Genomic DNA, 17,194 nt, shown 5'->3' on the forward strand with positions numbered 1-17,194 from the left:
AGTTAACACATTCCTTTAAGATGTATAATAAACTCTATTTGTTACCAAGAAAGATGGTTGATAATTTAACAATAACAAAACTATGATAGATCTCTTTTACCAAACTATGATAGATCTCTTTGTACGGTGGAAAAATAGAGCACTGACATAACCAGATATTTCCCTTACAATTTCCTACTGCCTCTTTTCATTCTGAGTCAAGACAATAATAGAAACATGTACTGGGTGTTGCTGACATCTAGGAGATGGAGCAGCGCTGGACTCCTGTCCATAGTGTGCTTCCTTCTCCAGGCAAAAACAAACAGTCCCAGTTTTTAGATTCCAGCACTTCATCTGCCTTGTGGGGTTGTTGTGAAGCACTTCTTAACAGGTAGTAATAAAAAACTTCCACATTGTTAAAATGGCAATGCTACATGGCTGTGACTACGGTATGTTCTCTTTGTGGTATGTTCTGAGAGATAAAAAGGGTCTGGAGCCACCCCACCCATCACCCTTTTTACCCACCCACACCCAGCACAACACTTAGAGAAGGCCACCCAAGTCAATTCCACTGTAGGTATTAAAAGCTTATCTCAAGCCTTTCAGGCTCTTTTTACTGAATGAAATATACATGTATGACTAGAATGATCACAGACTTAAATTCTGGACTCAAGATACAGACAGAAAAGGTCATTCGGCTCTTCTCGGTTCTGAGTCAATAAGGTATATCTGCTTACAGAAAAAAAAAGTCAAAAATAAAAACAAAACAAAAGGGGTCTCCATAATGTAGTCCAGCCTAGTTTACTAGAATTCTCTACTGGGATTTGAGTCCAGGCCCCAACTTGAATTACGACTGTCCTTCCAGATCCTGCTTATTTATATACAATTTATACATTTCAGGATTAAAGCAAAATAAAAAAAAAAACAAAAAAAAACAAAAAAAAAAAACAAACTTTAAATACAGGCATTCATTAATTTGTAAGTTATATTTTAAACATGTTTAAAGTGCCCTTCTTCTGGGGAGAAGGAGGGAGCCTATCTCAAGTTTACAGGGTAGTTGAGAATTATTGCCCTAGGAGCCCCGAGGCACAACATGCAGATGTTTCCATTCAGTGGGGTTCAAGTTGGTCTACTGGACAGCATCCTCCCTACCGTATACAGGATTTGTGCTTTACTACAAGGTCATGTTTACTATAAGGTCGTAACAAAATCTTAATCTAATACACCATATTTTCTGCTTTAAATGTATTTCTTTAAAGAAAAAAAATAGTTTTGATCTAAGCAATTTTATTGCCTATCAGTCGTCCTAAATTTAGCCATCACATGGATTGAAATAGGAGCACAAAATGTTCCCACATCCTGCTTTACCATTTTTACTAACTTGCTCTGGAGATCAAGAGCTGAGACGAGAGGGCACGTCCACTTTAGATCTCATCTACCATCTCTGCAGCAGCTGTGAGTGAAGTGGTGATGGGCCTGCGGCCCTGGTATAGCAGGGTAATGGGCATTAGATACACCCTGATCATGACTGAACAGAAGAACCACCAGTGTAAAGGAGGTGTGGTGGATTGCACCCAACAATAAAGAGGAAAGTAGTCCTGGCTATGCAGGGATGTACCACCTTCTTGGGTTGATGAGGAGAAAATAACTGCAAAAATGCTACAAACTCAAAAGTTAAGGGATAAGAAAGAAATGTTAAAGGTCAGTTCCTGGAAATGCTGGCTCTGGGAACCAAATTTACTGGGAGGCAGAAGGAAAATGACAATGAGGGACTGGGTAGGGAGGAATCAGAATTCGACATGTAAGCAAATCTGTTTCTTAGGCTTTGGAAATGGTAAACCAAAAAAATCAGGGAGGAATGGTATCAGTTTAATTAACCAGTTTTGATACATAGTAAAGAAAAAATAAGAACAAAAAATAAAACAGAAAACAACTATGGGAAAGAGAAAGGACTGTGGAGGATTGTGCTAACAGATTTCTTCTACATTTGGTCCAGGGAGCCAAGGATCTATTTAAAAACTAGGTTGAAGTTGAAACTCTCAGCAGGTCTTTCTTGGAAGGAAGAGTTGGAATACTAAAGAGAAAATAGGAGGGGTACCTGGGTGGTTCAGTCAGTTGAATGATCAACTCTTGATTTTGGCTCAGGTCATGATTTCAAGGTTCCTGGGATTGAGCCCTGCATCTGGTTGACAGCCCACTTGGGATTCTCTCTCTCTCTCTCTCTCTCTCTCTCTCTCTCTCTGCCCCCCTCTCCTACTCATGCTCTCTCTCTATAAATGAACAAATAAACTTAAAGAGAAAACAGGAGAGTCTAGCCCTATGGTAGCATAAAAGGAATGCTTCCCCCCCGCCGCCCCCAGTAAACTCTCAACTCACTCAGCCCTGAGAAATTCATTCATATTAATTTATTATTAGTAAAATATCAGTGTTTTTCAAGGGCTGAAGGAAGGTTTTCAGATGGGCTATGTGTCAGTAGATCTTTAGGTCTCAATTGGTCCTCAAAGACACAGGCTTTGGTACCATTATCAATAACAGCTTCAGTTCAGAAAATTGTGAAAGAGCATTTTCTTGCTTTAGGTAAGTGAGGGAATGACCAGGAAGCTCCTATGAAAGGGAAGTATTACAGACTTAATGGACTTGGAAGGTAGAAAACAGTAGCATGAAAAGAAATACTAGTCTTTGGGGTCATGCTAGGGATGGAGAAATACAAGAGGAAGACATGTTCCTACAGAAATAACCATACTACAAGTATGGAGAACATTTACTGAGAAAAATGCTCAGAAGAGAGTACTGTGCTCCTGAATCCCATGTTCAGTTATTTTTCTTTGTTGTGCCAAGAACATAGGGGCCAAACAGAAAGTAAAATTTGAGTTTTTAAATATCCAGAACAACAAGCACTAAGGGAACACACAGCATACTAGGAAAGATCTAGGTACTGTAGACAGCACCAGAAGGATCTACCTTATTTGGTAGAAAGCAGAAAAGTTCTGGATAGAATTCAGTTTATATAGACGGTGGGTTTTATTTTCTCTTAAGATATCACAAATGTGGCATCACAACCTACCTTTTGACAGGAGATTCATCCCAAGTTAGTCAAAATGTCACAGATTCTGAACTCTGGACTATTAGCGTACATGGATACAATCCCAATAAGGTAAAAACCAAGAAGCTTCCTCGTCTTCTGTCAATAGGGTTCCTCAATTACGTCTGAACTTGTAGGTGGGTGACAATGGTAAATGGATGTAGACTATAGTAAGCTCTGGATTTTGGAAACACTACTTTTGGTTAGTAAATACTGTTATTTTGAAAATGTGTCTCTAAATTTAATCTGCTACAGAGATACTTCCATGTATTCTGAAGTCTCTGCTACCTTACATATATGGAAAGTAGGAAAAACTCAGAAAAAGCATAATCCAACTTTGGAAGGACATAAGGATCTACTCTAGTTCCAATGAATGCAGGTCAGGAAGCAGAGATTAAAAAAATGAGAATACAGGAGTGAGGTACTTAACGTAGTCTGAGATGGCATCAGAGAAAAGTTCTCGGGGAAGAAAAACACCCAAGACAGTGCAGGTTAGCCAGAGAAAGGAAAAAGAGGATCCTATGCATAAGGACATCATAAGCAAAAATACGTCAGAGTGAGAAAGAGTATTTATGGTATGTTCTGACAAATATAAGAACAATACTGCTGGACAGTAAAATGTTCAGAGTTATGACAAGAAAGACAAGGGCCAAATCAAGGAGGACCATATATGCCTTATCAAAGAGCTCTCACTGATCCTGTTGGTACCAGTGATATAAAAAAGGAGTTCACACTGGGGAGTAGCATAGTCTGATTCGGATTTCAGGTGGATCAAATCACAAGGCAACTCTGTAGATAAACAATTAAAGAGCTATGAAGTTATAGAGAAGAAAAGCAGAAAGATGATGTAATAAAGTACAAGGTAAATGGGATCTGAATTAGAGCAGAAGTTGCAGGCACACAGTGAAAAATCATGTGTGTCAAATATTTAAGAGGCAAAAGGAGCAAAACTTAGTAATAATTAAAGGTAGGAGGCAAAATCAGGACCTGGCAACACTGGAGGAGGAGACTCAGGAAAGGAACTGACTTCAAGGAGATGGTGATGAATTGTTTGGAGTCCCTTTAATTTCAGGTACTTTGAGACATCTAGGTGGAGATACTCAGTAAGTTGTTGGTCTAAAACTTAGAAAAATATAACTAGAGATTCAAATTTGTGATCCATCAGCACTTAGGTAATAACTAAAATAATAGGAGTTTGGATAATATCATGCAGGGAGAGAGTGTACAATTAGCATAGTGGTAGCCCAAGATAGAACCAACAAGAACACTAACATTTAAGGACCAAGTTTAAAAAAAAAAAAAAAATGAAGAAAGGAAAGAAGAGAGGGAGGGAGGAAGAAGGAAAAAAAAGAAAAGAAAAATGTGTAAGAAAAAAAAGAAAAAACAGTGGTCAGAGGAATTTGGGGAAAATATTAAGAGTTTCATGGAAGCCAAAAGAGAATTTCAATAAAGAAATTATTCAATAAAGAAATTATTCAATAAAGAAATGCAAAACGTACACCCAAGAGATGATTACCAAAAAATGGTCATTTGGCAGTCTAGGAGTCACTGATGATCTTAGCAAGATCTTATCACTTAAGATGTAAAGCAAACTGCTACAGAACGGGCGGGAGGGGGGGAAGTGTCTGAGAAATACAGGGGTGGAGATAGAAGACAACACTACTCCTTCAAGAGGTGTACGCGTAGAGCAGAAAGAGATTGGAAAATACTTCCTCAGAAATGCTGGCTCAAAGGAGCGTCAGCAAAAGGAGGTTGTTTCTAGTTCTAACACTGTTAAAAATAGAGTTCTACCAGTAATTCCAAGAGAAAAAGAGACTGATTCCCAGACAAAAGGTTATCATTACATGGTGCCTACTAAAAGTTGAGAATTCCATACGCTAGCAAGAACAGCAAAATTAAATCGTGCCATAGGATCTCTAATAAGAATATACCAATGATAATACTCAAGGGATGAGGTCCTGGTTTTGCCACTAAGTTGTGTGACCATTGGCAAATTACTTAGTCTTTTGTATCTCAATTTCCTCACCTATAATGTGAGAATAATAATAATACTTAAAAGTTTTGTGAGAATTAAATAAGATGCTGTATACGAAATGCCAACACAATGCTGGCTTAGAATAGGACCTCAAATTTGTCTTTATTGAAGGTAACAGACAAAATTATACACACCACACTCACACACACATATGGCTTAAAGAATTTCACTTTTTAAAAGACACACTTAGTTGTCCATTTATGACAAATCCTCAATGCATCCTGATTTACAGGTTCATAATTAGTTTCAATAAATAGGTCACTATTAGTCCACATAGGGGGGAAAACACTGTACACACATTACCCTATGTATATACCTTAAAAATCAGTAAAAGGAAAACCAAATACTCAATTGTAATTTCAAGTTCAAAGGAATCCTTCTCTTCTATAGCACTGAGGTACAATTCTCATTAATTTCTGTAACAAAGTATACACTACAGAGACTTGTTCATCTTTGTGTCAGAAATGAATTAAACATAACTCTGAATAGTAATAAGTGCTGTAATGTTGTCTCCCTTTTTAATTTACAAGTGCAGTAGTCTTTAATGATATAGTATGCAACTCTTCCAGCCAATCCAAAGAGACAAAAAGATTCAATTATTCTCCAGATCTATAAGCAGTTACATATTTCCCTTATATATCAGAATTTCATTACTGCTGAAACAGATAAAAAGGCAGCATACAGCAAAAGATCTTATGATCAATAATCAACGAGTCCAAGGATCTGGGAGAAATGCATAAAAATACATTACATTTTATAATATATAGCCTCATTACTGCTAAGAAGAATGCTGTCACCTTTTAAACAAAACACCTTTTTAATAAAACAAGGAATAAAAATATCAACAAAGCTCTATATCAAAGTAATGAAAGTACAAATATATAATTAAAAAGTCATTAAGTGATTTGAATTGACGTGATAATGTAAAAAAAAAATATGCAGTTATATTAAGTAGTAGCAGTAGTTATAGTAAACGTGCATGGTGGGCAAATTTGCATTCAGAATTTCACATAAATCTTTAAATCACTAGTATAGCTCCTGGCTAAAGTCCTTAAGACTTTATTTTCACAAATAAGTCTCTTTAGCAAAAAACATTATTTCTTGGATGAATTAACCCAACTGCAAATGAGTATACAGTTAAATACCCTCACTGCACATCCTCACTGTGTTTTTTTTTTATTCTGCTCTATATACTTCAAGCACAATAGTCACTAGGCTGCCAAAAGCACCAAGAAGCACAGAAATGAGAATACAGAACTGATATTTTTGTCTTTGAAAATATTTGACAGGTATTAGGCAATTAAAGCTGTTTGGCCTTTAACATTAAAATGTTTTTTAAAAATATAATTGGTAACATCACAGTAACAAAGGTATAACTCCTTTCCTCTGCTTAGTCAATTCTCACTGTATAAAACTGAAACAAAAAACCTTTTCTCCCCTGAAGTACTATACAATAACTGGAAACCACAATATTGGTGCTGAAACAGTGTGTGTTGGGGGGGGGGGCGGTGGGAAGTACCCCATTAAAGATTAGACAGCATTCTCAAATAAAATCCATCCTTCATAATTGTACTACATCCTATACCTACTTGGAATGTGTTCCAGGTACTGTAAATGGTACTTCTTAGTTACTAAAAAGTCCATAAATTGAAGAAAAAAAAAATTTTTTTTACCCACTCAGGTTAAGCAAAAATGTATTATGCTGTGTGCTAAATGAGGGCTAAAATGACATTATGTGTTGAAGTGATGGGTAGAGTGGCAAAGTAAAAATGATGTCTTTGTTATCCTCACCAAAATAATGTTGTTGGCACTGGAACAGTCAATACAAAGGAAAGAAGGAGTTACCCCAGGTCTGGACTCAGCACCCTGTTTGTACCAATCACTGTCTAGCTACCACTGCTCCTTTTGTGGCAGAGTTAGACCCTTACAAAGAAGTGATTCTTTAGTTGAACCAGCAGCAACCTAGACTCAACATGTAATAGGAAACACGATTTTTAAATAGCTTGAATGAATTTGATTCCTGATGGCAGTCAATGAAAATATCAAGAGTAACTAATCAGTGTTATATAAATATACATTACAGTAATTGCCAATAAACACCATTTTGTATATTTCTATTACATTCACTTTTTTCCTCTTAAGATGACGTGGAGCTAAATGTCCAAAACAATGCGAGTATCTTAAAATGGAAACTTCTATGCAGATAATACATATCACATCTCTTACTTTAGACAGTAAAAGACAAGCAAAGGGAAGGAAAAATACATTATGAAAACTAAACCTAAGGCACATTCCTTAGGTTCCTTTTATATTTTTACTGGAGCCAGTAAAGCATTTGTTTCACATCTCTTTGATGGGATATTCTTAGGGCCAAACGACCCAGACCCAGGTTCATTTTGGAACTGGAGCCTGTTACACCATCCTCCAGCTCAGTACAGGTTTCCTGTTCATACGTCTGTAAATAGTACAGCTACAAACTGAAGGAGCAACAAACCAACAGATCAAACCAACAAGGAACTGACCAAATCAAAGTCTAACAGTTAAGGCCAGCTGAATCCTGTCTCCTTAAAATGCTCAACACCTCGCTAAAGGAAAAACCGGGCGGGGGTGGGGGTGGTGAAGGTGGTGTGTGTCGTGTTATCAGAGAGAAGCCAGACTGCCCAGGTGAGGTTGAGGTGTGGCGAGTCAGAAGAGATGAGGAAGCAGAGAAGTGACGCACGAGGGCGGTCACCTGTGGGGCCACTTGGTCCAGCCCCGCCCCTAGGGACAGCAGAAAGAATCGTGGCCGGAAGCCCCCAAAACACGCCAGGGAAACGCCGAGCTGGGCCCCTTCGGCCCGGCCTGAACTCACCATCCACGGTTTTCTTCTTGAAGAGAGACGCCATGGTCGGAGACCGCGCCCAGGCTGCCCGGCTCGGCCCGGTCCGACCCGCTACTGGGAAAAGGCAGAACGGAAAGGACAGGCCCTTGGAGGGTTTGGGGTGGTGGAGCGATGGGCAGGAGAAGAGGGAGGGGTCACCAGGCAGGACCCGCGGAGGGCGGGAAGCTGCGAAGCCTACCGCAGCCGAGTCACCCCCGAGCTCAGGTGACCGAGAACTAAGACACTTTTTGGAGAAGTCACTTCTAGGCGGCGCCTGCGCATTAGGCGCGCGCGCTTGCGCACTGGGGCGCCTGAAGCTGCTGCCTCTGCCCTCACCTCAGCTGCTGCCCGCTTTTCCCGCCGGCGGGGTCGCCGTGTGGCGTGTCAGGAGGGAGCTTGCGGTGGTATCAGAGCGCGGGAGACCGTGAGCGGTGCCGGGAAGCTTCTGTGCCTGGGTTCCCTGCCGAATACAGAGAGAGATGAGCCTTAATTAGCCCTTTCCTCCCTGCTTCGGGGGAAGCTGGAAGTGGGGCTCCCCAGCGTTTTAGGACAAGTGTGGGTCGTCCCGGAACCAGTTGGTTTACGACCATCCCGTTGCTGTCAGTATCAGTACTCTCATAAGTGCAGGGGCTGGTTGCACTGCTGTGGTCCGTGCCCCAGCGGTGTTTGTCCCCGAAGTTCACGTTCTTTCCCGCCCTGAGGGGCCGGCGATCTCCGTGGCGCTGGCCGGCGCAGCCCCCCTTGGGTCTCGAGGCGTTCACCTGCAGTCCTGGGCCCATGGATCTGACCACCCGGCGTGTCTCTGGGTACACTGTTCCTAAGCTTGAGGATGACGGGGCAGGAAGGGAATAAGGAGCAACTTTTTTAATGCAACACTTGGTATTTACAATTTTTGGCTGGAAACATTAAAAAAAATAATAAATCCACACGTTTGCCTACCGGTTTAAACGTCTCCAATTCTATTTCTTAAAATCTCGATTTCTTGCCATTGCGTGAAAAAAAATCATGGCTGTACTGTGAACCTATTAGAATGCTATATAGCTGCATATTAGTGCTTAATGTGGGGGGGGGGAGGAGCCCCTAAAGGAAAAGCATAATAAATTATTCAAAGAATACTTATGTGTATAAGCATAAATATGGAAAATACAATCTTAGGATCAAGACCTTAAATTCATTGTTTTACTTAAGCATGTGTGTGTGTGTGTGTGTGTGTGTGTGTGTGTGTGTGTGTGTGCGCGCGCGCTCGCATATTTCAACTTAATATATTATTTTACTGTTTAGAATATTAATTTTGCTGTGAACTTTTTTCCTTCCAATCTGTTAGTGCTTTAAGCAACACTGCCTTCCATAGGATAAAAATGATAGTAGCCTTTGTTTCATGTCAATTCTGTCAGGGAAAACACTCCAGGAATAGTGTCAATACTATTAGTCATCTCTGGATTTATAAATCATGTCTCAAGGATTTTTAAGTGTTTGTGGGAGTCAGACTTCACTTCCCCATTTTTTTCTCTCTCATATCAAAATCCTCAGTGCCACTGAGAATCCTGCTGTTGTTGCTAAAATTTAGCTAAGAGACTGCTCAAGAAACTTTCTCAGAATGGCATGGTAATATGCAAACTGTAATTGTCTTACTCCTTCAAATTATTCTAGATTTTATAGGAAAATGGAGAAGTAAGGAAACGGGGAAAAAATGTAAACAAGAACACTTAGTCCCTGCGCCCAAAGCCTGGCCTTTCTGGTGTAAACTCTGTGGCAAAAGGCAGTTTACCCTGGCTGCCTGTTGTAATGAATGGCATTGAGCTGTGCTTGAATGCATGAGGCAATAAGCTGTTATGTGTGTAGTAATCGTACTCCTCCCTGCTGCAGTCACCCTTGTTTTATTACTCCTATACAATCCCCCCCACTGACCCAATTGTAACAGTTGGGAAAATGCCAAAATACTTAGCAGCAACCATATGGAAGATCCTCCAAAAGTGCACAGCAGGAGCTAAAGACACGGCTTGTTCATTACAATAAAGACAAAATAAAAATATGTAGTATTTAAACTCACCACTCTAATAGCTTGATTCTCCCATAGTTTGAGCAGGCAGATATTTAGCTGATACACACCAGACTGGCTGGCATCCATTCTGATTAGTTGGTGACCAAACTGTACCAGTATGTTTTGTATTTGCTCCTTATTTAAAGGGAATGTACACTTAAATATAGCCGAGAAGCTGAGATACCAAGGAGCTAAAAAACTAGAATACATAGGTATTTTCCATTTATTTAAAACCACTATCATGAAAAAACACACCATCGTCATAAACAAACTCACTGAATCAATAAGACACATATATAAGCATAGTGGATAGAGGAAACATTTTAATTTGATTCTTTTGAAATCTCATTAAGAAATGATGAACTAATACCCTATGGTCATATCATTATGACCCAATGCTCTTCTTCCAAATTGCCCAGATAGCAAAGAATATTTATTACAAACCTAATGCCACATACCATGCTTGAAGTGAAGAAACAAATACAGTTCCTCCCCACTTTTCTTTTCTTTATCCACCTTCCTACCAGGTTTTTCAACTTTTTTCATTCAGTTGTTACAATTCTGACACTAATTCCAATGTGTGTGTATTTTTCCCCCACACCAAGCAATTCTCAGACACCACCTAGGTGTTCTATAATTCAACTCAGTTCTGATACTATTTGGAGATAGTGATACTATTTGGAGATTCCACAGGTTAAAGGTTCAGTCTTGTGGATTGCCCCCACTTCAGATGGCAACCATAAGTCCAGGTTGTTACTTGTTCTCCTGACTGAGCAGCTATAAATCAGAGATTCCCATCCTCCCCACGCTCCTCCCTGGGTTTGATTAATTTGCTAGATAGGCTCATAGAACTCAGGAACACTGTTTATTCACTAGATTGTTGGTTTATTGCAAAATGTATTAAAGGATACAAATCAACAGCCAGAAGAAGATATAACCAGGGCAAGGCTCTGAATGCAGGAGTTTCTGTTCCCTTTGGAGTTTGAAACCCGGGGCACAGCGGCACATAGAGGCATTCTGATACACCAGCCCAGAAGCTCCCTCAACCTTGTCCTTTTGGGTTTTCACAGATGCTTCATTACATTGCATGATTAATTAAATCACCAGCCAGTGGTGACTGAACTCCAGCTCCAACCCCTGTCTACTCCCCAGAGGTTGCAGGGATGGGACTGAAAGTTCCAACACCCAAACTACAATATTGGTTTCCCTAGTGACCATCCCCACCCTTAAGTGCTTTCCAAAAGTCACCTCATTAACATAAAGTCAGGAGGGTTTGAAAAGGCTTTGTCATGAATATCAAGATACCTTATCTCACTCTTATCCCTTAGAAAAACCCAAGGGTTTTAGGAGCTCTATGCCAAAAACAGGATGAAGATCAAATATATATATTTCTTATTATAAAACACACTATCACATTTGTTCATCATGGAGAAGTAGGCTTTGGCTCCTTGTAAGAAAAAGAGTGCTTAAAACCAGAGCTATTCCAAAATGGGTGCTGTGTGAGTTAGTAAATTCCTTGTCAAGGAAGTGTTCAAGGAGCAGGAGCATGTTGTAGACAGGATTCCTTTAAAGAATCAAAGTCTTGATTAGAAAGTTTCTAAGTTTCTTTAAAATCTGGAATTTTATTTGAATAACATATAGCTCGGGCCAAAGTACCTTGGCATATGATGTTTCACACCCTGCAGATAATACTACCAAACTACCAAATCCTATTGGCTTCACCTTTAAAGTTATGCTAAAGCCAAAAAAGACATAGTATTTCATCATTTTGAATCATCTCGATTCAGGTAACCTTTATCTCTCATCTGGATCATTACTGCCTATGTTATTTCCTTGCATCTATCCTTACGTCACTCCATTTTTGTCACAGCATACCAGACAGAGTGGTCCTGTTAAAATGTGGATCAGATCATGCTGGCCTGTTTCTCAAAAAGAGATCAACAGGGGCGCCTGGGTGGCGCAGTCGGTTAAGCATCCGACTTCAGCCAGGTCACGATCTCACGGTCCGTGAGTTCGAGCCCCCTGTCAGGCTCTGGGCTGATGGCTTGGAGCCTGGAGCCTGTTTCCGATTCTGTGTCTCCCTCTCTCTCTGCCCCTCCCCCGTTCATGCTCTGTCTCTCTCTGTCCCAAAAATAAAAATAAAACGTTGAAAAAAAAAATTAAAAAAAAAAAAAAAGAGATCAACATACTCCCAATACTTAGTCTGGAACACACATGCATGTGGGCACACACATGCACACACACATCTGTTCTACAGACTAAACTTCCGTTGTTTATTCATTAAGCATCCAAATTTTTACCATCCAGGTTGCTCTCCTATTTCCCTTCATTATGTGTCACTCAGGTGGAACATAACTGTTTAGAAGTGATCTTAGAATTATACCATCCATTCATTACCTCTGTTGTTCTGATACCATATTTCTGATAGCGCTCCCCTTGAGTGCATTAGCATTTTTGACTACCATTCTTTGAATCATATCAAACTTTTAGTTAAGTAAAGCTTTTGCACTTTTTTAAAAATATAAATTCCTACTTAGTCCTCCCCATCCTGTATTTGATTGATGGATAATTTTAACCTAAAAACCCCAAAACGAAACTTTTCATGCGTCACTAAAGACATCCACTCATCTTTGTATTTATTCACTTATAAGCACTTTTGAGGCATTGTAGTTATGTCTGAATCCATTTATACGAAACCATCAAGATTTTATTTAACTTTCAGTTTTAAGATGATTTTGAAGATTTTTGTGATTTTTAATAAGACAGAAAGACATTTTTGCTAAAATCAAGGTACATTATACCTGTCTTATTTATATTCATGCTTTATAGTTACAGTAACCATAAAGGTAAAAGAGATGAGTTTGGCATAATTCATACCCGAGGATTAAAATACTCACTTCAATGATTAAAATACTCAAATCAATGATTTCTTTTCCAAATATTAACAAAACATAATTTAATAATCTGTTTAATATTGTTTTTTACAGTATTTCATAAAATAGTTTCCTCTTCTTTGAAAACCGGATATTTGCCATTACTGGCTTTTTGTATCTTAGGTTATAATTTGAATGGATGCCCTCTTCTACTCTGTTGGCTCTTGAGGTGTACAATGTCAAGGTTGAGGGTGCTGACTCTGGACACAAACTACCTGGGTCTGTAACCAACTGTGCCATTTTCCAGCTAATTAGACCTGGGCAAATCACTGAACCTCTCCATGTCCATTTCATGCATATAGAATCAGGATAATATCACCTTAATTTGGCTGTGGAAAGAATTAAATGAGCTAATACGTATAAAACACCCAGAATAGGCCTAAGCACATAATAAGCAGTAACAAGGTATTGCTTACCTATATTATTGTTCCCAGCTAACCTTTCCATTTTCTCGAGTAATGTCTTTACTTTGAAATTCACTCACTCCTAGATACCTTCACTCTATCAACCTTCCCACCTTTAGTCTATTTCTTTCTCCTTAATTTAAAAAAGAAATCTGTTTTTCTTGTCCTTGATTCCATTATTTTTATAATAGACTTGTTATAGGAATGTGTATCTAACATTGGTTTTTATTATCTAAGAAGATACATTGCAGGTTTCTTTGTGTTGTTGTTTTTCTCCTCGGCATCAGATCCTAAGCTCCTTGGGTTCAGAAAGGATGTGTTGTCATACTCTTCAATCATTTCCCTATTGAAAGATACATATATTTTTTAAACTTGACAATGCAATAACATCTTAATATTATTCTATATTTTAATATTTTTAATGCCAAAGTGACATGTGTATTTAGTATATTTGTACTGACTTGACATTCTCAATTTCAAGCCCCCCTATATGTGAAGGGCACCCAACATTATCTATCTCCATACACAACATACATCTAAAGAGCCTGGTTCAAAACCAATAAATAATTGTATCTTAGGGGCGCCTGGGTGGCGCAGTCGGTTAAGCGTCCGACTTCAGCCAGGTCACGATCTCGCGGTCCGTGAGTTCGAGCCCCGCGTCGGGCTCTGTGCCGACGGCTCAGAGCCTGGAGCCTGTTTCCGATTCTGTGTCTCCCTCTCTCTCTCTGCCCCTCCCCCGTTCATGCTCTGTCTCTCTCTGTCCCAAAAATAAATAAACGTTGAAAAAAAAAATTAAAAAAAAAAAATAATTGTATCTTAGGTCTAAGTGAGGATTTTGTGTGGATATCCCCATTTTTGTTTCCTGTTACACTTTGGTTTAAATTGGGGCATACTGCATGATATTTTGCCATTTCATTCTCTACCTTACACTTTATTTTGTTTTACATTCAATAATGCTACAGTACAAAGTATGACTACTTATAAACAAAATTATAAGTAACATGCTAACTTAGGTGGCATTTAAAAATTTAGAGACATAAGTGTAGGACAGAAATAATCATTGGCAAATTCTAAAAATCTCCTATTTCATATAAAAGGTAGATAACCAACAGAGAAATGAAATGGATTTTCAAAATCCTTTAGTTAGTAAGATATTGAGCCAGAATATATAAGGACAGACTCTTTTAGCGTGCTTAAACTTTATAGGCAATGCTGTAGGGTCTGCTTGTCAATTCCCTTGTGACGGTGACTAGACAGGTTGTATGAGCTCGGGGGGCAGGATAGCCAAGAGCGTGGACTGTCTAGGGTTGCTCCTTCCAACATTTACTCACAGAGGAATATAAGGTTTTATCAGAGAACGGTAAGCTACAGAAGGATCTCCTGTTGTACTTCCCTTCCTGGCTTCCATCTCTTTTCAGTGTTCAACATCCCCACAAGGATCCCCACCTATCAACTTCTCCAAATTCACAGCAGTTAGGCAGCTTCTTCTACTTGACTAAACAACAACACTCAAATGAGAGTATCTCAAAACATATGGATAAGCTTTGTACATTTCTGGCCAAACAATGCGTGCAACAATTCCCTATGTTTCAGAGTGTTCGCTATGTTTTAACGTTAAAATGTAGAATTTTTTCTATAATTTCTGAACCCATGCTTTATAGTTCCAGAAATTCACCTCATTTCTCTCTTTGTCAAATCTTGCTTTTAAAAATATATGCCATAAAGAATGAGTCAGACTAGTCAGACATTTAGTCAATGAAAAAGCTAAATGAGTACCCTAAATGTGTGTGGCTGCACATCATTGGTTTTATAGTCTAAGAGAGTTCATGTGTTATTTGGAATATGTAACAACATGATCCTTTTTGAAAAATAAAATAAACTTTGCCCTGAATTCCTCACAATGTTAATAGTAGTTGCACATGAGTAAATCAAGACAGAATTTGTGCCCCCTGGCACAACAGAACATATGTATATATTTGCTCTTCAATCCAATAAGGACTCTAGAGTGCAGAACTACTACCAAGCAAAATAGAAATGAACTTCAATATAGGGGTAATGGGTTTGGTTCTTCAATAAAATAAACCTTAATAGCTATTTCACTTTCTATTTCAAATGGATAGAAATTAAGAGAGGTTCTGGATGTTAGAATTTGGTAAATTAGTAAGTATAAATAATTTACTAAAACAAAGGCATTGTGTTTTCTATACAAATAAGGTGGCCTTTTTGTAAGGCCTATTTCAAGCTACATTTAAGTGGCCTTCTCTTCATTGTTTTATTCAGTCTTGAAACAAACACTTCTAGAGCAGTTACTATATAAAATACGTAATGCTGGTGAGTAACTCTGAGGGATGTGAAAATAAAGTAGACATGAATTTTGTTCTAACGAAGTTATAAGTCCAATAAAGATATTAGAGGTACATCAAGAATTAGATGACAATGAACAATGTGTGGCTGAAAAACTTTGGGCCACTAATAAAATTATGTAATTAATTGAATTTATGACTGTAAATTTATGCTTGGTAATCTTTCGGAAAGCTGGAATATAATTAATATATTGAATTTAGAAATTTATCTTCATTGGGGCACCTGGGTGGCTCAGTCGGTTGAGCTTCCGACTTCAGCTCAGGTCATGATCTCACAGTTTGTGAGGTCGAGCCCCACATTGGGCTCTGTGCTGATGGCTCAGAGCCTGGAGCCTGCTTTGGATTCTGTGTCTCCCTCTCTCTCTGCCCCTCCCCAACTTGTGCTTTGTCTCTCTCTGTCTCTCAAAAATAAATAAATGTAAAAAAAATTTTTTTAAGAAATTTATCTTCATTTAAAAATATGTTACATATATATTAAAATACATATCTCCTTATACATCTGTTTCTCTTATGTTCAAGGAGGTAATTTGGAAGTTCAAAGATGCCTAAAAGCAGATGAAATATTAAAACAATTTTGAAAATAATTTTAGACATTTCTGATGCAAAGACATACAAGAATGTCCAAACTACCTGAGTCTGAACTTATTGATAGACACAACAGAAATGATACACAGTACCCGAATGTACATAATGTTCAGACTCCTAGAGAATACTATATTGTTTTTACATGGTTTAATAGGAGAATTGCTAATCCTCGCCTTCTCTACTTCTACTGTAATTGTGAGAATTACAATTTAGGTTACAAGCCACTTTTTCAAAACATGAAATAAAAATAAAAATTTTAATATTATGTTTATATTGTAGAATTTTAAAATAACCGTTCATAAACAAAGACCTGGACATCGTTTGTTGAAATCTTCTTAATATGTATCTACACCCAGTTTGGGGATTACTCTCTACCTAAGACTATTATGAGGTTCTTATGATAACACAATCAATAATCATATTTAGTGATGGCCTACTCTATATACAGCATAAAGAGATATAAAGAAGTATTAAAATGGGGTCTCTGCCTAATTAAGAATAATCTATTTTGGATGATGACAACTAACCCCACAAGCAAAGTCACTAGTACTAAGAGGGTTAAGGCACATTGGTTTGTCACATCAGAAGAGACTTTATAGGTTACAACAGTTTTTATGATAATAGTTGTTGCCTCTGGAGATGCAGAGTCTCATGTACTATGCAGAGATTAGTGGGCACAAGCTATTGTCTTATAAGGGAGCCTGTTCAGAAGCTATTTTCTCCTCATCTCTCTACTGAATGCTTACCTTTGGTTTTACTATCAGAAGGATGCTTATGAGTTTGTCTTTGTTGCTGTCATGAATTATCACAAATTTAGTGGCTTAAAACAGCTCAAATGTATTATTGTATAGTTATGGAGGCAAGAAGTCCGAAATGATCTCACTGGACTAAAATCAAAGTTTGATCAGGGCT

The 17,194-nt window shown here is 38.4% G+C and overlaps 1 protein-coding gene across 1 annotated transcript in view; it reads right to left on the bottom strand.

Annotated features, from left to right (window-relative positions):
- Window positions 1-8,214, bottom strand: part of CHMP2B (charged multivesicular body protein 2B) — a 29,522-nt gene extending 21,308 nt beyond the window's left edge. Inside the window, exon 1 of the mRNA XM_030329728.1 lies at window positions 7,948-8,214. Coding sequence (XP_030185588.1) covers window positions 7,948-7,981 — 34 coding nt within the window. The 5' untranslated portion in view covers window positions 7,982-8,214. The remainder of the gene's footprint in view (window positions 1-7,947) is intronic.
- Window positions 8,215-17,194: the final 8,980 nt, after the last annotated feature.

This window comes from Lynx canadensis, chromosome C2, assembly GCF_007474595.2.
Source record: "Lynx canadensis isolate LIC74 chromosome C2, mLynCan4.pri.v2, whole genome shotgun sequence".
Lineage (NCBI taxonomy): Eukaryota > Metazoa > Chordata > Mammalia > Carnivora > Felidae > Lynx > Lynx canadensis.